We start from the raw sequence: 25,001 nt of genomic DNA, 5'->3' as shown, positions 1-25,001 counted from the left end.
GAAGGAGAGTAATCCGGGAAGTTTTCTTCCCTAAGTGACGAAGGGAGGAACAGTAAAGGAAAGTGGAGAGAGGGACCCAACTGTCCTCAGGTGCTGGAAGTCAAGGACTGGAAAGAGACAGCTGGTGCTCATCACTGGTGTTGGCTCTTCAGAAAAGTAGGCGTTGATACTTTCAGGTTCTGTGCTGATTGTTGGCAGCACTTGGGGGAAGGCTGCAGAGACTCAGCTATGCCGGCAGCAGCAGGGACAGCATTCTTTTGCTCCATTTCTCTTCCCAGTGTGGGGATAAGAAGGAGAATGTTCTGTGATTAATCACTCTATTCTGTAGGTAACCACAGAAGATGAGCTATCGGGAGCCCATCTCATTATGAATGTGCAAGCATATTTTATTATTATTAAAATTAAAAGCCAGATAAATAGAAGTCCTGCTTTTAAGAATGTATAAGGCCGACAGCCAAAAATGGGTCAAGAAGGAAGATACTTAAATCTTTTAAAAAACTATTTATTTATGTGGGTGCCTGTGCATCAATACGTGTGTGTTCTTGGAGGTCAGAAGAGGCTATCATGGACATAGAGTTACAGGTGGCTGTGGGCTGCCAGATAGAGGAGCTGGGAACCAAACTTGTGTCCTGTGGACGGGTCGCAGTCTTAACCTCCAAACCATCACTCCAGCCCCCGCAAGGAAGATATTTGTACCAGAAAATGCCCATGATGAAGAATTGCTACAACAATTTAAAGCCAGCTCAACTTTCTGAAATCTGAGCCAGGAAGGAAGTGTTGGATGATTAATACTACTACTACTAATAATGATAATAATGATAATAATAATAATAATAATAATAATAATAATAATAATAACTGAGCCAAGAAGTGTTGGATAAGAAGAAGGAGGAGAAGAAGTAGCTCATCAATACAGCAAACTTTCTTTTCTCATAACCTAATCTGTGTTTTGAATAGACTCTAAAGACAATAGGAAGTCCTTGCTGGCCACTACCAAAGGCAGTCATAGAATGTTGTGTCTCCCGTAGCACTTACTGGTATCCTGAAGGTACGCTAGCAGGGTAGAGTGAGCCTGTCAGGGAACCATCCTCACCTGACAGGGGGTAGCCCACATGTCTGACCCCCACTGCAGAATATATATTCCCCATAGTCAAAGACAGGTAAAGGGGAATTTGTCTTTTAAATTCTGATAAGATAATGAAACCATTGGGCCTACAGTGGGAGTCTGGAGAAGAAGGGACAGTGACACCTGTCATACTAGTCTCAACCTTGAGAGTAAGCTTCCAATTGGGTCACGGCCAGCCCAGAGATGTCCCATCCGGGTCAGTGGTGTGGGTACAAGTGCAGTGTGACACCTAGACACATGGTGACCATCAAGGACTGCTCTCACACTGGTGGACAGAGGAAGCATCTCTGGGACGCACAGGAGGCCCTGTCCATACGGCTTTCTTGTTGTCTGTGTCAGGTACCCTTTCAGTTACTGGGAAATGGTAGCTATGTGCCAGCCCTTAAAATAACACTCTAAGAGGGGGTTTCAAAAGGTTTATATAGGTCTAGCTTTAATGTGTTGTGATAAGTCCTCTAGTGAAATTATGTTTTTAGAACCCTACTGGCCAAAATTTAAAATAATCGGTGAAAAATAATTTCTTCCCAAAGAAATAGCTGGGAAGTGTAGGATGGGCTACTGAAGGGAGCTAGACCTGACTCCGGTCAAAGGTGAACTGAACAGGAGTAGCACTCAATTTTGTCTTTAAAATGCCCAGGATTTGGGGGCGGGGAGAAGGGACTTCTCAGGTTTCTGGCAGTGTTTTGAGTAGAAACCTGGAGCCCTTTAGGAAGCCCCAGGAGTTCCGCTTGGTGCTTCAGTGTCTACACTTGGAGCACAGGAGGCCTGGGAGGCCACGCACACAGCTGCGCTGAGCCCTTGGTTGTGTTTGCCTGTGTTTCCGCAGCTCGGAGTCCCGTGTTCTCCCACCTGTCATCGTCCCTGCAGGGACTCTGGACCATCCGGGCGTATCGAGCGGAAGAGCGGTTCCAGGAGCTGTTCGATGCACATCAGGACCTGCATTCAGGTTTGTCCATTCCAGGCGGTGTTTTCAGAAGCCGGCGGCGCCTGCTGCCCTGGACTGGATGCCTGTAGGCGCCCTCTGCCTACTCCTGGCCTCATGCTTTCTCCTTCTGCTCTTGGGCTCTGAGCCCTTTCAGAATCTCCTCATGTCTGGCTTTCTTCTGATTGGCTTGCTCAATCCTTCCATCTTGGTGTCCTATGGCTCTCTGTCTTAAGTTTAGGACCTCAGTCAGCAGAAATATTTTGCAAACGACCCCCTGCCAAATGTTTCCTGCAGTGAATGCTGTTTTGTCCCCATGGCATCTCCTTTCTTTGCTGTTATAAGCATGGAAGCAAGTACCAGCAAGATGTCAGCAGGGACTGTGGCTGTCCTGCAGGACTCTACTTGGTCATAGACCATAGATCCAATTGGTGTTCTTGGTCATGGACCATAGATAGCTAACCATCCAATTGGTGTTCTTGGTCATGGACCATAGATGGCTAACCATCCAATTGGTGTTCTTGGTCATGGACCATAGATGGCTCACCATCCAATTGGTGTTCTTGATCCATGGGCCATAGATGGCTAACCATCCAATTGGTGTTCTTGGTCATGGGCCATAGATAGGTAACCATTCAATTGGTGTTCTTGGTCATGGACCATAGATAGGTAACCATTCAATTGATATGCACAGGGTAGGTAACAGATATGACTGACAATTGCCAACCATCTATGATTCTTTGTGTTCATGTGAGTTCTTTCCTCCCAGAAGTTTCAGGATTCCCTTCAAGTCTCTAAAATCTTCCCTACCTTTATTGTGTTTTGATGACACAAGGGCATGTTAAAAAACTACATGAGGCTCCTTTAGCGTGCTAGTCAACTGGATACAGCCCCTGAGGGTGTCCCATCCCTGACCCGAGTGTGTGCAGAAGTAAGGAAAGTATCGGAGGCGAAGAGGGAGCTGTGTGCTTCGCTGTAGAACTGGAAAGTCAACCTATAAGCAGGTGGGCTTCATATTATAGCCCAGTACTTTAAGAAGTAGCAGACCATTTTTCCATATTCTTTATTATTATTATATATCTGCTCATGAGCTCTTAGTTACCTTTCAATTATTTTTTCTTTTCTTTTTTTGCAAAGCCTCTGTGCTGTTTGAGGTATGCGTCGTATGTTGCTTTGCATTTCTTGACTTTCTAGAAATGTTGAGTGTGAGACCTTGCTGCCCTGCTGTTTCAACATCTCAGTGCCCCTCATGCTCACCGCAGTTAAACATGGCTTTTGTACTTACTCACTGCGCTTGTTACGGTTCCCAAATCCAGAGGCTTGGTTCTTGTTTTTGACAACGTCGCGATGGTTTGCCGTGCGTCTGGATGCCATCTGTGCCGTCTTTGTCATCGTCGTTGCCTTTGGGTCCCTGATTCTGGCAAAAAGTAAGTGCAGATGTGAATAACTATTTATGGTATGATTACAATTTATAGCTGTGTTTACAGTTATTAAATTAAACTCTTGCCACCTTGTCTAATGGTGCGTTCTGTGTGGTTCTAATAAAGTGTGTTAAAGCTTTTACAACATGTCAGGGTGGGTAGGATCATGCAGTGTGAACCAGTGAGAGAGTCTGGATAAGTTCTTTTTATCTTTGTTAGAACGAACCGAGGTCTAAACAATGACATTCTGAAAATTCCTGATCTGGTAGCCTGGAGATGAGACCCAAGTTTACTGTTAACGTTTTGTCCACCCTAGGGCTCTGTATTTGAGCCTTGGGACTGTTCTTAGTTTGCTGATGTCCCTGTGCACATGGGTGAGAGAGAGACCCAGCACGAAGCACACTGTGCTCACTGCCAGGTGGGCACTAGAGGAGCAGGTGTGGGCACGTGTGGCGTGAGCTCGCCATGCCTAACCCCTCTCCGATGACACCTCTGAATTAGGATGTTTATTCATAGAACAATGGGAGTCGTGTTTTACTTTCAAAAGCATTGACTCCTCGGACACATCACCCTGTTTGCAGTGGTTTCCAACTGCGGTCGCATGGGACATAGACAGTGGGATTACGTAACAGGCCTTGAACCATAATGACGAGTCTGAACAATAACATCAGACCTCACGTGCACATTGCCTTTCTCAGATGTGTGTCAGTCCTCCCAAGATGAACAAACTTATCTAATCGTCTCTCGGCGTTCATAACGGGCTTTTTAAATTGCAGCATGAGCTCAGTCAGTGAATGGAAATGTAACGATTGATTACCCTGGTTGTTCGCAACTTGCTGGGTCCTCTTGGTAGGGCAGCAGAAGGCTGCAGGATCAAGTTACCACTGAGACTGACTGTCCTCTCTTTCCTCCTCTCAAAGCGCTGGACGCTGGGCAGGTTGGCTTGGCCTTATCCTATGCCATCACACTCACGGGGATGTTCCAGTGGTCTGTGCGGCAGAGCGCCGAAGTGGAGAATATGGTAATGTTTATCTGAGCGTTTTCGGCCTTTTAACAGTCCCCTTTGCCATTAAATGACATAAAAGCAATTCTTATGTAAAATATTAAAACTGTTATTTTTGCATCATAGCTAACGGAGTTTTTTTTTTAAAGGTCCCGCTTCCATCTGTTTAATGTTAATGTAAAATAAAATGTATACATCTTTTTCTCTGTCTTATGTCTGCTATGTCAGCAGGTTTTAGATTCATCACAAGCTGTCTTCAAATGTAATAAATGCCTCTGTAGGAGGGAAGTTCTGAAATCCGAGAGAGGATATAGGCTAATTTCTCCGAGGCCTGTTTATTTTTGTTTCTTAATGGGTAATTCCTCGTCCTTGGTAAAAGAAGAGTTGAGTTCAGTGTTTTGAGGCTGTTTGTTTAATTAATAGCTCTCCCCACTCCGCCATTCCTACACACTCATCCCCAGTTTTACCATCTCCCATGTGTGGAGTAGAAGGCGGGAGGCCCCGGGTTTCTGCTGTCCTGTCCGTTGCTGGTGGGTAAACGCCCACCTCTAAGGTGCTTCTCAGACGTAGCGCATTATGGCCATTGCAGATGGTTTAGTCAGCATGTGAATTGCTTCTTCTTCGAAATATTTATTTCTGCTACTGAGATAGACAGTGAACACAAGCTCCTTCCATTTCTTCTTCTCTCGCACAATAGAAATTGTTACTGTGAGTCCTCAGGATGCCTGAGCTGACTGCTTTAGGATGAATGTCCATTCTGTAGCCAGAGATTATTGACCGAAGGACATAAACTTTTGGTTTTACAAATATCCTTTCATTTTTGTGTTTGTGGAAGGGGTGTGTGTGTTATTTGTGCACGTCAGAGGCAGGAGGTTTCTATGCGATGCCTTCTTCACCCTTCACCTTGTCTTTTGAGACCAGTCTCTCACGGAAATCAGAAGATACCAATTCAACAAGACTGGCAAGCCAGTGAGCCCTGCCGTGTGTCTCCAGTCCACTAACACCTGGGCTACAGATCCACACTGCTGTGCTTACATTTTTGTTTACAGAGGTGCTGGGATCCAAACCCAGGCCTTCATGTTTACATAACAATCAGTTAACCCATTGAGCAGGCTCCCCAGTCCCTCCTCTTGCTTTTCACTCCGTGTTACAAGGTTGAAGGGATGAGCTGTCATGAGTGAGGTGTCAGGTGATGGTGAGCGGAACTGTTAAGTCAACAGAGTCCTCAGTGGTCTTGACATCTAGAAAGCCCCAAGCAGGCTTTGCCCAGCTGTGTGTAGGCCAGACACCTCCACAAGCAAACCCCTGATTCCTGACCCATATGGATGCCTTTTCTCTTCCAGATGATTTCTGTGGAGAGGGTGATTGAATACACAAACCTCGAGAAGGAGGCGGCTTGGGAGTACCAGAAGCGCCCACCCCCGGGCTGGCCCCACGAAGGAGTGATTGTGTTCGACAACATGAGCTATACCTACAGCTTGGATGGGCCTCTGGTCCTCAAGCACCTGACGGCCCTCATCAAATCCAGAGAGAAGGTTTGTTGAAACGGTCTTGCCCTCTAGAGTGTCCCCGAAGATTTAGGCTGCATGCATGTGCCGACATCCTGGCAAATCTGTCAGCAATACTCTGTCCAGGGGTGAATGGACTATGTGATGGAAAACTAATATTTCTTTTTAAAAATAATCTCCACTTTATTAGCATTTTTAGTTATTCTAAAGTATTACATAATAGTTTTGAATATCTTTTTTTGGTAAAAAAATGTTTTCCTCGTTTGAGAAGAAAACTAGTGTTTCCTTGGTAAAGTGCCCGGGTTGCGGTGTGCCAGAATTTAACCGGACCGGAGTTGATTATATCTGATCTAATGCTTCCTGATAATTATCTGATCTACTGTTGTCCCTGGACCCTTGTCACTGAGATGCCCGTGTCTACTTCCCGTTTTTATCCCTCTGTTGTCGGACCAAACGCTTTCTCTTACCCCATTCTCCACACCGACCCTCCTCTCCCCTTACCTGGTGCCCACGTCCCTTTCCTTGGTCTTTCTTGCTTTCCTCACAGCTGTGTCCAGCCCCTCACCCACGGGCTGCCTGAGGCCCACGTTAGCTGTGAGCACAACCCATCGGAAAATCAGGTTCACTGAAAACGTGCGTGTGTTTCTGTTTTGCCGTTTTTCTGTTGTAACTCAGTTGTGCGTTGGTGATGACCTCGTCAGGCTGGACACCCTGCTTCTGTTTTCTCCTTTGCCTTCTGCATCTGGTGTCCTTTCGGAGGGGTAGAAGGGATGTGTGCTCCCTGTCGCCTCCTGTTTGGGCAAGCTGTTGCTATCAGCCAGGCCTAGACATACCCTGGTAGAACTGTCAGATCAGTTCTCAGTCACCATGGAAACCCAACCAGAGCTAGGTGGGCCAAGCTCAGGCCGAAGGCAGGACAAGGCCCAGAGAGACTCAGGCCAAGTAGAGAAAGAGATTCAGAGCCCGCTGTGGGGTTAAGGGGGTGTGGACTGATTTACCAGCAAGTGCAGCTCTTTCAGTGGCTCTGGCGCTTGTGGTCTGGTGCCCTGGGAGGACCACAGCAGATTCTTGCACAGACCAGACCATAACAAACTAGGCAGTAAGAAGTGCTTCGCCACGGCAGCCTTGGCTCCCAACACAAGCACATACTCCCATACACGGGGTGTTCCCAGTTGTTATCTGCTGTCCTAGCCTGGGCTGTCCTTTCCTGATGACGGCTGGCAGACCCTTTAGGCTGTGCTTCCTTTCTCCACGATTCCTGTAGTCTCTCCCTTCCCAGATGGGCCTACAGGTCACAAACGGCTGTGGCCTTGCTCCTTCCCCCACCCTGGCAGATGAAAGTTCAGGGTCCTCCCTAGTGCCTGCCTCAGTTCTCCTTAGCAGGTCAGCCTGGTCAAGTGGCTGGGAGCTGGCTCAGCCTCTCGCACCACGGGATGTATAAGCGTCAGCAGCCGCCTTGGTCCTGTGGACCTGAAGAGGCTCTCCCTTCCCATTCGGTACCACCATTGTGCTTTATAGAGGAGCTCTCCCTTCTACTGCCTTCTTATTTCAGAGCCTTCCCACGGCTGAAGTCTGTAGCCTCCCGAGTCTTTAACTCTCCCATCGAGTTCTTCTGAGGATCACTGATAACCCTTTTCGTGCGTACAGATCGTCACCGCCTCTGTGAATGTCTCTTCTCTCGTTCCCTCCTCTAGATGCTTTAAGACGCTAGTGCTTGTGTTGTCTTTGTGTTTATTATAGGATCATTCGCAGTGACCAAAAGGTAGGAGCCACCTAAGTACCCCTCAAATGGATAAATGAAGTGTGGTGGAGACCGTACTCAGTCTTTAAAAGGAAGGGGGAATTCCAACACATTCTGCAACATGGCTGTACCCTGAGGGCATCACACTGAGCTAGAGAACGCCCGCCCATAGAACCACAGTACTCTAAGAACCCACTCCACCACCTGGACTCATAGAAACCGGAAGGAGAATGGCAGTTTCCAGAGCCTGGGGCAGAGGGGAGCATGGAATGAGAATACTGTTATGGGTGCAGGAATTCTTGTTTTGTATGCTCAAAAGAGCTCTGGATACAAATAGCAATGGAGGTTCACACCCATGTAAATATAGTCAACGCTACTGCCCTGTGTGCTTAAAATAGTTGTGATGGGGAATTTTATGTTCTTTTCCCATAATTTAGAAAGTATATGAAGTAGTTCAGCATGGTAGTTAACCTAGTTTTCAGTGTGATGAGATTTGTAGTCCCCTGGGAGACAGGCCTCTAGGCATGCCTTGTGGGGAGAGATATCTTCCTTAGTTTATTCAGATGATGACACTGGTCCACTGTGGGCGACACCATTCCCTGAGCTGGGATCATGGTCTGTGTAGACAGAAGAAATGGAGCTTGATAAGCAGCCGTTGTTCTGTGTTGTGTCTGTGGAGGCGATGTGGCCAGCTACCTCATGTTCCTACCACTCTGAATTTCCCATCATGGCGGACTGGAACCTGGACCGCCAAAGCAAAGCCTCCCTCTCCATTTCTATCAGGGTATTTTTGGCGAAGTAACTAAGACAAATACACCTGTGTATTTTGCCACAGGTTGGTGTGTGTGTGTGTGTGTGTGTGTGTGTGTGTGTGTGTGTGTGTGTGTTGTGGCATGGTTTTCAGTCCTAGATCTATATCTCTGTCCTTCTGGAGGTTAGGGAACATGCAGTGCTCTTCCTTGTTCCCCAGTAAACGTCATTCTGCAGGGCACGTGCTAGATACTGATGACAGCTGGCTTTGAACACGAGTGACCAAGAAACAGTATGCAGGCAGGAAGAAGCCTATAGCAACACACTTCGTAAGACAACTCTGTCAACAGCCCCTTTTCCTAGACGGGCGTGGGAAATTCCCCCTTCCCTGCTCCCTTTGTTTTTATTTTTATGCTACTGTGGATTGGATCCAGGGGTGGACATGCGATAGGCAAGCGTTCTGCCCCTGCCCCACGACGCAGCCCCTGGAGTGTTAATACTTCTCAAGCTGCTCCTCTTAAACGCTCCGTCCCCCCAGCCCGTTTAATGGCCTAATCACAGCTGTGATGTAAAGAGTGGATACCCTTGCGACATGAAAGGATAAGTGTACAACTTGGTGCCCGAAGGGTATACAACGAGCAGCTTTAGCAAGCCACTTGGCAAAAGCCCGATCCTAATTATTTCCACGGCTTCCTTGTAGGTCTGAAGATGGGGTGGCTGACTGTGTGGGTAAAACATGAGCTTCAGCGTTGATGAAAGCCAAGCCTCGCCGATGGTGTCACACCTGACAGCTCTGTAGGGTGTCTGCTTGCTCGCAGATGGCATACTTATCAGATCTGACGTGGCGAGCGCAATCCTCTTAATTTGCACGTGTCTTCAGTTCCCCTGGGAGCCACAAACGATGAATTATATAAGAAACTCTGTTGAACAAGTTAGAAAATAGTGTATAGCCCCAGACTCGTACTCTGAGATCCTTAAAATAAAACAAACAAACAAACAAACAAAAAAAGCCCAAATCGTAGGATCACCTGAGATGCTAAAAGGTTGGAGAGTAAATTAAATTTGAAGGCTGAACTGTATCTGTAATGACTTAATTTTTGACTTGTGTCTTGCCCACCCCATCCCAAGCAGCTATTGCCTTGGTTTACGTTCATTTAGAGTCTGCCTACATAGGCAGCTGCCTTGTGGAATGTCTCTTTCGCCTGCGTGCATGGGGTCCCTCTCCTTAAATCTGTTCCCGTTTGCTGGTAGCCCCTTCAGTGCTGGATTCGGGCTTGGACATAGGACTGTGCCAGCACAGCAGAGATGGAGCTTTGTTCCCTTTCAGTGACATCCTCTGAGATCCCCAGAAGTTACAGTAAAGAAGAAACTGTGGCCACTACTAACCAGGTTCCTAATTTCTGAAAAGTACAAAAATAAGATCAGGAGCACTCTGGGCCTCCGGGTTAGCATCTAAACACTGACTGCATTTTTTCATTTAGGTGATTTTGTGGTTGATTTGATCATCTGAGAGAGCAGATAGATAGATCTGGGTGTGCTGTCTTTTTATTTTTTTTCTTTCCCAAAGCTATTACTCTGATAATACATTTTTACAGATGTGTGCCAGACCTTGCTATAATGTGCAGAGATATTAGTTTCCTACCTTCTCTCTCTTTTAACATAATGTTTTCTCCAAGAGCCATCCTCTCTCTCCTGTCCCTTATTCCTAGCTGAGCCTGAAGCATCACATCTAGGAATTTGGTGGGAATGCAGATACTCTGGGCCAGACCTAGCATTTCAATGAACCCTCCAGCTAAGTGTTGTGTCTCATGAGGAATTTTCCTTGATTTCTGTGAAACTTTCTTTTATATTCTGAAATTGATGCCATGGGTTACCTCACCCTCTTCTGGGACAACTCATGAGAGTTTTGACTAAAGCCCTAGGCTGTGTGTCTGCGTGCATTAGTGTATGTGTGTGTATATGTGTGTGTGTGTGTGTGTGTGTGTGTGTGTGTGTGTGTGGTTTGTTTGTCTGTTTGTTTTTTGGAGGCAGGGGTTTCTCTGTGTAGCCTTGGCTGTTCTGGAATTCACTCTGTAAACCAGGCTGTCCTCAAACTCAGAGATCCGCCTGCCTCTGCCTCTCCCAAGTACAGGGGGGATTAAAGGCATGCACCTGGAGTATTTTTTTTCAGTTTTAAATTCTGTCCACCATGAGGTAATTTGACTCTTCCTGATCACGTGCTCATGCATGGATTTGCACCTTTCCAGCGGTGACCTCTTCACGACTGTTGTCACACAGAATCCAGCCGTCCCTGAGCAGTGGCCTCTGTTGCGTAGTAGGCCATGGACTGCCAGATTCGAATCCTTTCATCCCCTCATGGCACGTAAGAGTAAACCAAGGGCCAGTGAGACAGCTCGGTAGATAAAGGTGTTTGCCCAGCCTGTTGATCTGAGTTCACCCCAGCCCAGCCCTGAGCTCAGAAGGGATAGAACAGCCTCTTCCAGGTCGTGATCCGACTGCACGCATGCCGTGGGACAACTTGGCACACCTCCAGCCCCTAACACACACATTTTTTAAAGTCATTCCCCTGCCCTAGATCAGACACCAGTTCTATTCTGTTTTCCAGGTTTTCTGTCCACCTCGGGCTTCTCTCTTAGCCTGTGCCATAGTGACAGTTTGTCCTGTGAATACCTGTATTGCTGCTTAGCAAGGACCCTAATCTCGTCCCACCTCCCAACACTGGGGAGCTCACCACACAGTGTATAAGACACAGATCGATCTAGGGTTTAGTCCCTCAGGCTCAGGTATGCCTGATTGATTCACAGGTTCTTAAAAACCTTCAGTTTTCTGCTTTGCAAAGTCAAGTCATAGGGCCTCACCTTTGCAGTACCCCACACAGAGATCAACACAGCAAATGCGTGACCAGGTTTGGCTGTCATTATCCAGTAATAAGGTGACTTAGCTGCTTATAGCCCATGACCTGTCTGATCCATGAAAGTGATCGGTTGTCCCCCTCACTGTCCTGGTCATGATTGTGGAACTTACCTGCTAGGTCTGTCCTCACCGACGGGCATATTGTTTACACGAACATATTGGGGCTAATTTCAGAACTCCCTCAAACTGAGATGAACCCTTCACTCTCTGTGGAACTCCTCTATGTCTGGGGACAGGACAGAAAATGCAACTTTATCCAGGAGAATCCAGTGGAGCCTTGAAGAGATGGTCCTAGAGTCGCTTGAAGATAGGATGTAGATGTTTAAAGAAAAAGTATTAGGGAATCCGTTAGGAGTGGAGATGGGCACATGAGAGACAGATCGAGTGTTTGGTGGCATTAGACGTTTGAAAAACACGTGATATCAGCAGATAGAAATGAGTGTGAACGGCATCTGGATAGGAGGGATCACACTCCTTTCCACCTGCTAGGCAGGTGTGCCAAGTGTGTAACACACAGGCTCTTGTGCAGGAACCCTGGAGGAGGTCCTGTGGAGCTAAGGGTGGACAAGTCAGCCAGGTGTGCATATACCGGTTTCCTGGGTGGAGCGAAGCCTTAGAGGCTGCATTTGCAAGGGGTACCCAGAGAGCCTAGGACGCCAGCAGTGGTCATCTCCTAGTGAGACATGAATGGAGAATTCTCTTTTGGGAAATCACATTACTGCTGATTAGAACAAAGTTGTAGCATTTGGGTGGAGATGCACAAGGCTGTGGGTGCCAGTGGAGATCAAGAACCTGCTTCTGGAGGCTGGCTTGGCAAGACTCAGCATCTTCTTTTGAAGTGCTTATACCTGTTGCTCAGTAGTTCCATGCTGAGGGATTTATCTTAGGGAAATAATTAAGGTTGTTTGCAAAGGCATAGCCTCAAGGATAGTTGACATGATGCTCTTTATAACAGCGAAAATATTTTGTAAGCAGCTGAAACATCCACAAATCAGAGATTTATTCAATAAATAATCATGTGTACTCTTCATGTGCCTTAAATATTTATATGAAATAGTAAGTGGCTACAGCATTGTTTAGGTACCTCAGTTTCCATCTTAGGAACACACACCACACGAATGCACACGCACACACATGCATCCACATGTTAAGCGTCATTCCATCAGCACGCTGAACTCAGGGTTAGTGTTTATTCACTTTGCAAATTGATTGCCCTGATTTTAATTGGGATGAGTTTATTTTATTTGTTCTTAATGTGACTTTGCATTCTACAGTCGGCTGTGGGAGTTAAAAACAGAGGGATCATGTTGGCAAACAGAGGATCTTTGGAGCTTGAAGTCAGGCTGCCTGAGAGGTTGCTGGAAGTAAGATGGGCAACGAGAGCCTGGCATCTTTGTGGGGAAGAAGCTAGGAAATCGAGGGGAAGTTCAAAGCTGTGTTGAATGGAGCATTAGCTATCGGTCCTACTGAACATGGACTATGAAAAGTCTAACATGTTGCGGCTGGAGAGATGGCCCGTCTGTTAGGAGCATATACTGCTCTTCTGGAAGACCCAAGTTCAGTTCCTAGCATCCACAGTGGGCAGCTCACAACTGCTTGAAACTCCAGCTTCCAGGGCTCTGCCTCCTAGGTACCCACTCTCTCATGCATATGCCCTCATTCGTGGATGAATGCGCGCACACACACACACACAATCTTTTTCTAAAGTCTAGCATGATGCTGTGATTGTTAGAGATCAGCCTTGTGTAAGTTGGGAAAACAGGCAATTGAAAGTAGCTAAGATTAGACCATCTCTATATGTCACTTTGTGGTATTTCCATAAACTTGGTGATATCCTTCTCCATTGGCATGTATGAAAATCCATCAGTTACCCGTGAAAGTCTTTCAGATGATCGTTTTTTGTTTGTTTTTTTACTTTGATGGGAAAAAGTGGCGTTCTGTTTTGCTTTAAATTATCCCCCCTTAAGTCCGGATTTCCCCCTTCTGTCATCAGGCTGCTTCAGCAGTCCCTGTCTCTCAGCTCTTCCCTTGTAGAGATGAGTGAGTTGTACATGTGTATGCAGAGACATAGCTAGCTAGGTACAAAATCCAGCCCTCGACAGGGTGTCAGTGCCTCCGTGGAATGGATAAGGGCTTCAGGGATTCCAGATAAAGCTACCTTTCCTGTAGTTATTCTCTAGACTTTTTGAAGGGCCGTTGCTGATTGTGCTTGAAAGTATTCAAATTGACGTAACATGTAAAATCCCCAGCATATAACCAGTAGGTGGTTGAGTTTGGTTCCTTCCTGTTTGAATGGTGAGGTATTTTTTTTAATTTACTGAATTAATTTGCAAGTCATAGAAAGCATGTCTGTGCTCTTCATTGACTCCAAATTTTTAATAAGAATGATGTCATCTCTTTGGATGCTCTCACCGGTTGAGCCGGCTCACGGGAGAAAAGGCTAGTTAATCTTCTGCTCATACACCCCTAAGAGCCAGCTTTCATAGTTCAGTTTCTCCCTGACCAGCAATCCCCTTCTTATATTGATTCTTTGATCTTATTGTCAGTGCCCTTCATTTCTCTCTGCTCTGACTTTAATAAGAGGAATGATTCTTCACACAAATCTTTCCCAAGGGGCAATTGTAAGTATTAATTGGTTTGTAAACTGCCTTTTGAACTGCTCAGATGAAAGGAGCCGTGTAAATAGCAAAGGCTGTTTGTTGGTGCTGCTGTTGTTGATCTCATTACGCATGTTTGGGCTACAGGTTACCGTCTTTTAAGATGCAGAGACCTGCATTTGCAAATTTGAAGGTATTTCCTCTCCAGCCACAGCATAACCAAGTAGTTAATAACCACAAGTGGTTTAGTTTCTCCGTCAAAGATGGATTCATTGTAAATGATAGGACGCTGGGTGAAATGAAGCGTCTTTATGTATAACTCTTCTGGAATGAGCCGTTAATTCCTCTGCGGAATTATCCAGGCAGTTCCCAAGGTTCTGTGCACCCAGAGCTCGGAAGGGATGCTCATAAAAATCCACCTTCTCACCATATCCTGAGGACACTACTGGTTAGTCCCTAACATTCATAGGACTCTTCTGTACCCAGCGGGTCTTACCCAGGGGCACTTTTACCAAGACTTGACATTTCAGGTCCCCACGCTGCTAGGGACATCTAGAAAGGACACCCCAGGGATGTTATTAGGCATCCAGGTGTGCCCACCGTGAAGAACTACAGAGCTGAGTGAGGCCGAGGAACTTTTAGGTAGAAACAACACACGGTAGAAAGTGTCATAATTTACCTTTGAAAATGAACGGCTCGCCTATGTTGGTTACATATGGTTAATGTGCAGTCCTCTGGATTTCTTTATAGGTTGGAATCGTGGGAAGAACAGGAGCTGGAAAAAGTTCCCTCATCTCGGCCCTTTTCAGACTGTCAGAACCCGAAGGGAAAATTTGGATTGATAAGATCTTGACAACTGAAATTGGACTTCATGATTTAAGGAAGAAAATGTCAATCATACCTCAGGTATGCAAGTTAGAGCGTCCACATGTGTTTCTTCTGCAGGGGTACTGAAGTTTAATTGCTTTTAGTTTTATTGCTGGCTTTTTAATTGGATAAAAGGATTGATCCTTTAACCAACAGCCAGTAAGACATAATTCAGCAGGTAGTTTTAACAGCTATGTTCATAGCTATCTTATGTGTGTGCGTGCTTTTGGGGGTGGGGTGGGGCTGTGTGTGTGCACGTGCGTGCTTGTGGAGTCAGACAGACAGACTGGGGAAGATTCAGTACTTCTTACCTAGATTCATTCTGGATTCAGCTTCTGCAGGTGTTACACTTTAATCCACTGATATTAAATAATATTTAGTGGTCAAAAGTCTGTAAGTGCAATGAGGGACTTCTGCTGTAGGCAGTGAGTTCCCAGTTTCCCTTTCAGGGATGGTCATCTCCATGCAAAGGTCTTCTGTGGAGCAGAGACGGGCTGTGTAGATACTCCCAGAATGTGCCTGTTAACTGGGGAGGGAGCAGAGTCCTGGGGGAGACCTGGAAAGGCTTGCATCTCTAGGTACTACTGACAGGGCACTGTGGTGTCACCTCTGAGAACTGTGCTGAAGGCTGGCTACCTCAGTGCAGGCTGGGCGCCTCACACAGGCCGCCGTGGTAGTAGAGGTTTAAGTGCCGTTTCCTCCTGGGCTGACCTGGTTTTTTTTTTTTTTTTTTTTTTTTTTTTTTTTGGCTGTTTCACAGCTGAAGACTTCTAGGCAGTGTCTAGAGACTGGATTACGTACACACCAGAAGCTCTTAGTTTACTTTAGCTTCTTGTTGAGTTGCTTTTAGTTGTACCCAGCATAATTCAGAAAGTCTTTATTGAGTAATTGCTATCCTCTATGTAGACGGCCACGGGCAGCACGGGGCCTGACCCCACAGGCCTGCCGCCTGCAGCTGTGGAGCCTGATGGCTTCCTCCTGCCCCCGCTTTGGACGCTTGCATGGATTCAGCCCCAGGCTTGCTGTTTGGGGCTTCAATTTGGGCATGTAATCATCTGGCCATCAAGGGGAGCTGGGGAACCTCTCCCCCTCCCCCACGCACACTCATCCCTGACGTGAGGAATACAGAGAGGAGACGAAGGAAAAGGCCAAGCAGCCCTGCTTTCTGAGCGTGTGCCAATCATGAGCCTTTGTTTGTTTGTTTGTTTGTTTGTTTTATTATAAAGGACAGAGAACCCCTTCATCTATTCCTTCCTACGCTGACCTGTAAAATAACAGAACTGCCCCTCCACTGTGATGAGGTTGTGGAGGAGTCAGAACTCTGTGTTCTGCTACTGGGAATGTAAAATGATACACAGCCCGTGTAGGACACAGCATGGAGACTCCTCACAAGGCAGATGATAGGACTACCACATTATCCAGCCATTCTGTGCATGCGTCTATGTGTGTGTGTCTGTGCATGCCCACGTGCGTGTTTCTGTGTGTGTGTGTGTGCGCGCACACGTGTCTGTGTGTGCATGTCCACGTGCGTATGTCTGTGTGTGTGTCTGAGTATGTGCGTGCGCGCGCGTATCTGTGCGTGTGTCTGTGTGTGTCCATGCCCACGCATGTGTCTGTGCGTGTGTTTGCATGCATATACCATACTATATATATGTAGGGAATGGCAGAGATAGTCATTCACTTGTGTTTGTAGCAGTGGTATTCACAGTAACCAGGAGGTGGAAACCACCCACGCAGCTATCAACTGATGAATAGCTAAAGACAAAACAGCTTATACAAACAGTAGGAACTTTCTCAGCTTTACAAGAGGAAGAAATTCGAATGCGTGCTACAACATGGGTAAAAACTCTAAAAGCTCAGACCAGCCAGTCACAGAAAAACAGAGAGCAAATGGTTCTGCGCATGTGAGGACTGGTCAACTCCATGGAGACACAGGAGCATGGCGTCCATCAGAGACTAGGGAAGGCTGGGATGGGAGTCGCTTTGTCTAATGGATATGGGGATAAAGCTTCTAAGAAAAACAAAAGCCCAGCGACTGTTGATGACCACTACATAAAAGTGTAGAGACAGTACTGTTGACCTGTGAGACCACTGCATAAAAGTATAGAGACAGTATTGTTGACCTGTGAGCCTTAAAGTGATAAAGAGGGGAGGGGCCGGCGAGACAGCTCAGTGAGTAAAGAGACAGACAACTTCTAAACCTAAAGGCCTGAGTTCAACTCTCATTTTACCCACAGGGCTGGAAGGAGAAAACCCAGTCCCAAAAGTTGTTCTCTCACCACCCCAAGTACACCCTAGCACATGTGTGCGTTCTCACATACATGTCATCGTAATAATGATGGTAAAAACTCACTGATTAGCGGGCAGACTTCATGTTGTGTATATATTCCGGCAAGCTCTTGTAAAGATCAAAACACAACCCTTGTAAGGACAAGAAAAAGTGGAAGCCGTCTCCCTTCCCATGAGGCTCTCTGAAGTGTGGCTACAGAAGAACTGGAGTTCAGACCCCAATGCTATCTGGGAAGATTTGTTCACCTGATCTTAGGCGTGTCTGTAAAGTCCTCGCGTCTGCGGATGAAAGGCTCTAGAAACGTGCCCCATGCTACTTTTTAATGCTGCTTAATAAAAAAATGTTGTGTACATAAAAGAACTCTAAATAAAGAAGCGGCGTTAGATGATTCTTGGCTCCTCCGGGAATGTTTTGGAAGCACATCTGAGCCAAGACTGAATACACCTTGACATCACCGGGTTTGGTTCTGTTCCATGAGTTCCCACCCTCCCTTTGTGCGAATGCTCTGTGGATCTGCTCCCGGGAATGCGCTCACAACGCGGTGCTAACAGAGCTCTGCGTCCTTGTAGACCGTGATCACCAAGCATTGGAGGGCGCAGATCCTCTCTGTGCCTCGAGTTGGTTGATATAAGAAACAATTTAGAGAAAGCGTGCAGCACACAAAGCGCCCAGAATAGACTGTTTCAGGGCGTGTGCTTAATGTCAACACATCCTGTATGTCCCTCCTTCTCCGACGGCCTCTATGAAGTAACCTCACCTGGCCGCAGTAGCTTAGCTCCTGCACAGACGCCTCATGAAGGAGCCACTACACAAGACCAAGGAGGTGGCCCAGCATGTGGTTCTTAAGACTGTTCAGGAAATAGTAACTATTATTGAGGATTAGAATACTGGCCTTTAGGTATAGAACACATTCTAGAAAGACGTGGCTCATACATTTCAGTTCATGTTGCTGTAATCCCGGTGGATTTCTTTAAATCAGATTATTTATATAAATAAAAGTTAGTGAGACAGGGAAAAAAGTCATCAAACTCCCCCAAACCCCACAGATACTTCTCAGAGACGGACAACAGGAACAAGGCTTTTCCCAATGTCTGGTCGCCCGTTAATACTGGACAGCCAACGGGAAACCCTCTGTGTTTATTCTCCACCCCGCCCACACCCGTCACCTTTCTGCAGCTGGCCAGGAGACATCATTCCTCATGTCTGTGGGCTCCTTCACGTTTCTCCCTAACCTCTCAACCCCCCAACAATTCTGTTGTCACCCTCATTTGTCAGAGCTGGAAATGAAGGCACAGAAACTGGGGAGCCAGGCTTCAACAGCAGTTTGGAGACATTCCCCATCCCCTGATCCTCTGGATCTTACTGGTTTAAACTGGGATCCGTGGCCAACAGGGTCTTGTGTATGCCTCCACACACACCTGCCCAGAAACAAACATCTCATAGTGCACAATTACTCCACCCTGTGCTGTGATATTTTCTATTCTATTTATTCTAGTCTAGTTCATAGAAAAGACAAAATGATGATCATGAGCCACAAAAGTGATTTCATGAGCCACTGGTCGCGCCTGCCCTTTGAAAACGCTGGGCCCCGCTGCCCTGCCTGGGTGGACTGGGGCCTGCTGCCTGTTAATACCCTGGGGAAGGGGAACCTTTGTCGTAGCCACCCTAGAAGGCAAGTAGGGCCAGGAAGGAAACTGAGGCCAGGGGAATTCTGGCCTCATCTTATCTTACACAGTAGAAGCATCAGAACTCAGCACCAGCAAGCTCTGCATTCCTTTTCTCGATGCATGTTTGTAACGAAATGATGTCTGGCCAGATACTTCAGTCATTGCCTTTCTATCCGCCCTACCTAGAAAGGGCTCCCAAAACTATAGCCAAAGAAAATAAAGTCAGAAGTCAAGTCAAGCCAGCCAGCGGGCATCTTCTCCCGAGGATCCTGGCACTGCCAGGCAGTTCCCAAAGACTGGTTTGTGAAGGTTGTTTTGCCAGAAAAATTCAAGTGACACTGAGCACAGAAAGAAAAGCATTGCAGAAACCAGGATTTACTGTGCATCATGGGCTAAGGGAGTGCCAGGGGACTCAACCATGGCCACAGCCCATCCTCGCATTTCCAGGGTCTCGCCTGTCGCCCACTTCCCTAAAGGGGCAGGGGCCACAGTTGATGGTGCTACAAGTCCTGCTTGAGTGGCAGGTCCAGAGAGACCAGGCCAGTATCTTCTGGGGAACAGCAGCTTCCTGATCTCCTCTCAGCTCCTCCCTTGGGTCATGGCTAAGGTCTCATCTTCTTTGAACCTCCCAGGGGCAGTTCAGAAATAGGGGTTAAGGACCAAGTGGGTTCCCAAGAGCAGTGACAGGTCTAGACTAAATACCCTGCAGCCCCTTTCCGTGACTAGGGCGGAGCTAAGAAGGCAGCCTGCGGAGCCACCCCTGTAACCTGGAGCAGAACCAGTGGTGGACACCTGGACTTCCTTTGTACCCCTCCCACTTTGCGGAAGAGAGTCCGAAGATGAACCTGGCTTCCGGAAATAGTTTATCAGAGAGCATCTGCAAACGTAGATTTCAATTTTTTTTTTCCTGGATGGAATTTCTTAACAACCAGAGCCCTGTCTTTTTGGCACCAAGGAAATGTTTTCAACCAAAGAGCAATTTCGCCGCAGATTTCCCGTTTACAACCGGGGTTGATGTGAACTAGCAGCCAGAATCGCTGTCATGATCAAACAGATTCTTTTTGTATGTTTAATAGATTCCTTTTGTTTGTACCAAAACAAAAAAGCCAGGTGCTTTTTAAACAGCCCAGTCTATTTTTTTTTTATTCCCCTAAGCTTTTAATGAGTTTAAAAGGTTAAGCAGAGCTGATTGTGTCTCTTTAAGGCCCCTTTCTGATGATGACGATGATGTGTGTGTATGTGTGTGTGTGTAAGAGAAAAGAGGGAAGGTTTGCTGTTACTAGTAAAGAAATACAATTGGATCCCAGCCTAATGCAGTTCGCCTTTGTTCCCACTCACTGAAGTCTTCATTAAAACCCAAGGCACTTCTCCCCGGAGCTGGTGACCTTTTTGTATTTAAAGGCGACTTTACAGGACTTAAATTCTTCTTCCTTTGTGGGCGAACAATGTTCTTTTCTTCTGAAAATGCACGACTATCGGTTCATTCAGAGGCTACAGGATTCAATGAAGAAAAGAAAGACCTGAGATTGAGTGACTTCAGGTGACTCCACCTTTGAGACCAGGAAAGATGCTTCCCAAATAAGGGTCTGGAGAAGAAGGGAGCTTGGGGGACACGTGAAAACAACAGTCTAGCTCCTGCTGAGTACAGATTTTAGGACAGGGGGGTTTCCTAGTTTGTGTCCCAAAAAGATTTAAGTGAGTGTTGAACTTTATGTTGTTCATTTTTAAGTATCTTGGCCCCTGGTTGGCTTAAGTGTCTGAAGCTGTTTAAAGGGTTGAGTTTCTCCCTAACATAATGGAGGCCTGGCCTGCAGACAATGCTTTCAAAAGGCCTAAAGTCTCCCGACTATCGGCTTACTACCCCAGATGCTCTCACTTAGACAAGCCACCCTGGGGTGACGTGCCAGCCACAGGGTGAGGAACAGCCAAACTTGCTACTGAATGGGGCGCAAAGGTTTAAAACTTTTAACTTGAGGATGATCAGAAACGAATTTGATACTCATCTTCTGATTTTATTGATGTGTTGAACACATGCATTTATTTCTTTTCCTAATTCTACCATGCTAGCTAACTGGAGGTTAAATAAAACCCATATTAAAAACTGTACCATCAGAGAAAGGGCACCAATGCTAATAAATTCGGTTGTCTGTTCCTCCCATTGATCTCCACACTGAAATCTTCTGCCTGCCAGCAAACGTTTTTACAGCCCTTTTTATTTATAAGCCTAGTTTGTGAACTTCAGTGCATGGAGGTGGGCACTTTAAATAATAATACCTATCAGAACTGAAAATTAGCTTGACCCTTATCTCCTTTCTCAGTGTGTGTCTGCTGTGAATGCTTTTATGACCTTCTGAAGATAATATTAGGGCTTTTTATTTGGCAGGTGCATAAAGGAAGTGAGCACCATGTGTAGTATATGTTGGCGTAGTAAAACAACCATTGTGAACAAATTGCCTGCTGGTTTTAAAGAAAATATAGCTTCAACCAGTTAATGTTTCATTAAATCATTCTCCTTGTTCAACAAGTCTTGATGAAATTTTCCTTATGAAATATATATCCAGCGTGTTGTAACAAAGAAAATTGCTCTTTTATTTTCTTCTAATATTGCTAAATAAACATGAGAGATTGCCCAATATTCTCTTTAATTGGCAGTATAGATTTAATAGAGACCCTTATTTTAGTGAACAGTGATCTGGAGATAGTCAAGCCTCCCAAGGGCCTTCTGCTGAGGCTGACATTTAGAACACAAGATAGAGCAGGTATTTGTGTTCTGCATGGCCTGTGAAGGGTCTCTGACTGGTCTTCAGGTGTGTCCATGTGAAGGAGCCTCCTAAAGGAGAAGGTGTGGCTGAGACAGGCGGGAGGACCTGGTCAGGAGACGGGGCACTGGACCAGACTGTGCTTTCCCATGACTGTTCACAGATAGCGCCATTCTACTGTGCTAATCATGAACATTTTATCATGAACCAGGCTGCTCAGGACAGGGCATCGAGAGTCTAGGAGGTTGTGCCCGAGTCTAGACCTGACATTGGCTGTGTGGGGTTTTGCTGTCCGAGAGGAGCCTGATGGTAACTTCAGCTATCCTGGACAAGGAAAATGACCTGTCTTTAGTATAGACAACGAGGCCGTCTCTCGCTTCTCTCATGGCTGACTCCTTGACCATGTTTACCTCTGGAGCTCCTCGTACATTCATCCTTAGAGCCCCTCAGTTGGGGTCCGTGAGTGACATAGCGGCCGTGGCGTTGAGCCTTTGTGGTGCGTGAGGAGAGCATCAGAGAGAGAAGGATGGTAGATGGTGGCATGCCCTCTGGGCCTCGTGTAAGCAGGAGCAGAGTCAGCTGCTCTCCTGGAGTCTCTGAGCTGATCGTGACTCGTGTGTGCGTATGCGTGTGTGTGCGTTGTGTGTGTGTGTGTTAGAGTGCATGGGTGTGTGTGTGTGCATGCACTCACACGCGCACGAGAGGGCGTATGTGTGTCTGTCTCTGTGTGTGTTTTAAATCTGAAGCCAGTGGAATGACGTTTATTCCGGATAAATTCCCGCCATATGTAGGCAGCTACTTAGTCTCTCTTAAATTCTGTAATTTTAAGCATAACCTTAGATAAGCCTTTTGTGTTCAGTTCAATTCAATAGCCATTTTCAGATTTCTTAAGGTAGCCCAATCAACTTTGCACAAATAAAATAGAATGATAGTGTCATTTAGCTTGGGGATTTTGCTGAGGGGTACATATTTGGGAGTGGTACACCACTAAACTTGTACATCCACATTTTCCTGTCGCCAGTCTAAAATTTAGAGGCAGGTGAAGAAAAGTCTCCTTCTTCTTTCTCTTCCTCCTCCTCTGTCTTATAAGCGTTAAAGTCCCTGCCTCAAGGCTGGGTGACTTCTTACATTTATAGCCCGAGTGCAGTTTTCCAGGACCTGTGGAAGAATCATGGCTTCTCGATTTCCATATCTATGCCTTTCACTGAGAACAGCCAATTGGCCTCTTCTCCTCTATGCATGTCTAGGTTATGAGATTGATAGGCTCTTCTAGTAGAAAATCCGCACAGCCTTCCTAAGCCTACCTAGAAGGTGCTCCCTTGAAATCTAGAAGGCGGCCTGTGATGCAGGAGCAGTTTCCCTGTGGGCTCCTCCTGAAACAGGAGGATGGAAGATGTGTTGCCACCCTAGCTTCACAATGGGTTTCAGGTGACCTTGCCCTTGAAGGTAATGAGGTTGCATTCAGACAGGTAACCCTGATGCCCAGGCAAGGTGGTGTGGGGACGGGCTGATGCAACCTCAGGGGCCATCCCCATCCAGTGTCACTGGCCCCATTAGCTGGTGTCCTCTTTGAACAAAGAATAGAACGCGTCCTGACAGGATTCAAAGAGATTCCGATCCCAGAAGACGCTTTATCAAAGGAGAAAATACAGAACAGTTTTCACCTCAAGCACAAACTTTAACTAATCATGCTAATTCTTGTTTTCCAGAATCCTAATCAGGATTGGCAAGTCATTTTTATAGTTCGGTTGATGTCATGTTACTCAAATAAATATATCTGTGTTTACTTCCAGGAAAGCTCTCAGCAACAGGAACTCCCCTTTTCCCTCATTCTCTCCTTAAAATGGCACCCCGCCATGGTTTCTTTTGCTAGAGTTCAGAGCTCCAAGAAGACATTTTAGGTCACATTTTTGTAGGAGGGGAAATTAAAATAGAGATGACCTCTGGTAAATAAGTGTGTGAAACCTTAGAACTGGTGATTGTAGTGAGCTTTGGTGCGTTCGTTCGCCTGTCTTTTCTGCTCTGAAAGTCGGATGCCATTCACTCTTCTGGGCTTTTAGGAACCTGTTCTGTTCACTGGGACAATGCGGAAGAACCTGGACCCCTTCAATGAGCACACTGATGAGGAGCTGTGGAACGCCTTAGAAGAGGTAAGCGATCTCCTTCATCACGGATGTGATGCGTATGTGCCTGTGTTCAGAGCAAGCCTTTCATGGGAGCTGGTGGGAGCTCATGGCTCTTTATTTGACCCCTCGGGGAGCATTCATGAGCTGGGTGGGTGTAGAGTATGTATTGATGATGGCAATCCAAAATAATATACCTCGTGTTGCTCCAAAAGCTGGCTCAGTCAATACATGATCTTACTTGTCCTTCACAGAGCTCAAACTCCCCTAGTGACTAAGTAGCCTGAGCCACTATTGTGAGAAGTCTCCCCCGGGGCAGACGCATAAAAAATATCTACCCACTCGGTATTCATATAGTCCCAAGACTAAAACTGAGTTCATTTCCACCGAAGATCCCCCTGGGGAACCATTGGTTTATTAGGTCACTTACAGAGCATGGATGAGAATGTTGCAGGCAGAAGTATGGGTGACCCCGCAACAGCCACTAACATCTGGAACATCTGTCTCTAACGTGGGCGGTGGCTTTGTAGAGCGAGTCCCCTGTCCACGAACCTTCTCCTGTCTACTCTAGCTCCTCCCTGAGACCCCCAAGTCCATGTGCAGGGCCGAGGCCGGTCAGGGCAGAATTGCATACAGGTGAACAGAAGGTGTGACTGTGACAGTCTAGTGGCCCTCGCCGTCTACTCCTGCGGGAGAATGTCAGTGGTCCACGGCTGTCTTGCCCGACTCCCGGAAGTCCGCACAGCTGACATGATGAAGACTGGCAGTTCTGCTCCGAAGGCGCAGACTGCCACAGCCCTTCACCCCACCGCTCCGTTTTAGGGGAGCATCTAGGAAAATGAGGCACTTGTTTTCATTACTAACAGAACAAAAAGTGAGATCATACTTACACGGCGCTTCGGAGCCTCCTAAGGAGGTGTTTGTGAGGGCAAATTACACAGACTACAGGAGTGATACTTACTGACAACCCTGTCATTGTGACGCCACAGGGAGTCCAGCTCGCAGACTCCTGGAGCCTTGGCTACGTTTCTGTATTGGTACCTTTAATCTGGGAGGATTTTCTTATTATTTGTGTAGCGCGTCCCTGCAGACCACTTCTTGGGGATTCCTTTCCCACACAGGCGAGGATTTTGACCATTAAGTTGCTTCTGGTCTATATGTTTAGAGATAATTATTTTGCAAGTTCCCTCTAGTTCTGCAAATTAATTGTAAGCTGCTTAATAATAGAAATCATAGCTTAGACCACAATCCCTCCTAAGACCTAGCTTGGTTTTAATTTTAAAAAGTAAGCATTTAATCAATATGTGAGCATGG

General features: G+C 46.5%; 1 protein-coding gene across 2 annotated transcripts in view; it reads left to right on the top strand.

Annotated features, from left to right (window-relative positions):
* The window catches only part of Abcc4 (ATP binding cassette subfamily C member 4), a 203,061-nt gene that overhangs the window by 149,949 nt on the left and 28,111 nt on the right, over positions 1-25,001 (top strand). For both annotated transcript variants that reach the window (XM_041672868.1, XM_041672857.1), the window contains 6 exons: positions 1,953-2,072; positions 3,365-3,475; positions 4,390-4,490; positions 5,816-6,007; positions 14,732-14,887; positions 23,625-23,714. In XM_041672868.1, the coding sequence (XP_041528802.1) occupies positions 1,953-2,072; positions 3,365-3,475; positions 4,390-4,490; positions 5,816-6,007; positions 14,732-14,887; positions 23,625-23,714 (770 nt within the window). The remainder of the gene's footprint in view (positions 1-1,952; positions 2,073-3,364; positions 3,476-4,389; positions 4,491-5,815; positions 6,008-14,731; positions 14,888-23,624; positions 23,715-25,001) is intronic.

The sequence above is a fragment of the Microtus oregoni genome, unplaced genomic scaffold (genome assembly GCF_018167655.1).
Source record: "Microtus oregoni isolate MIOR12 unplaced genomic scaffold, Mior012 000001F_ref0000356, whole genome shotgun sequence".
Taxonomy (NCBI): domain Eukaryota; kingdom Metazoa; phylum Chordata; class Mammalia; order Rodentia; family Cricetidae; genus Microtus; species Microtus oregoni.
The sequence above is the reverse complement of the archived record's forward strand: the minus strand, read 5'-3'. Positions and strand labels throughout refer to the sequence as shown.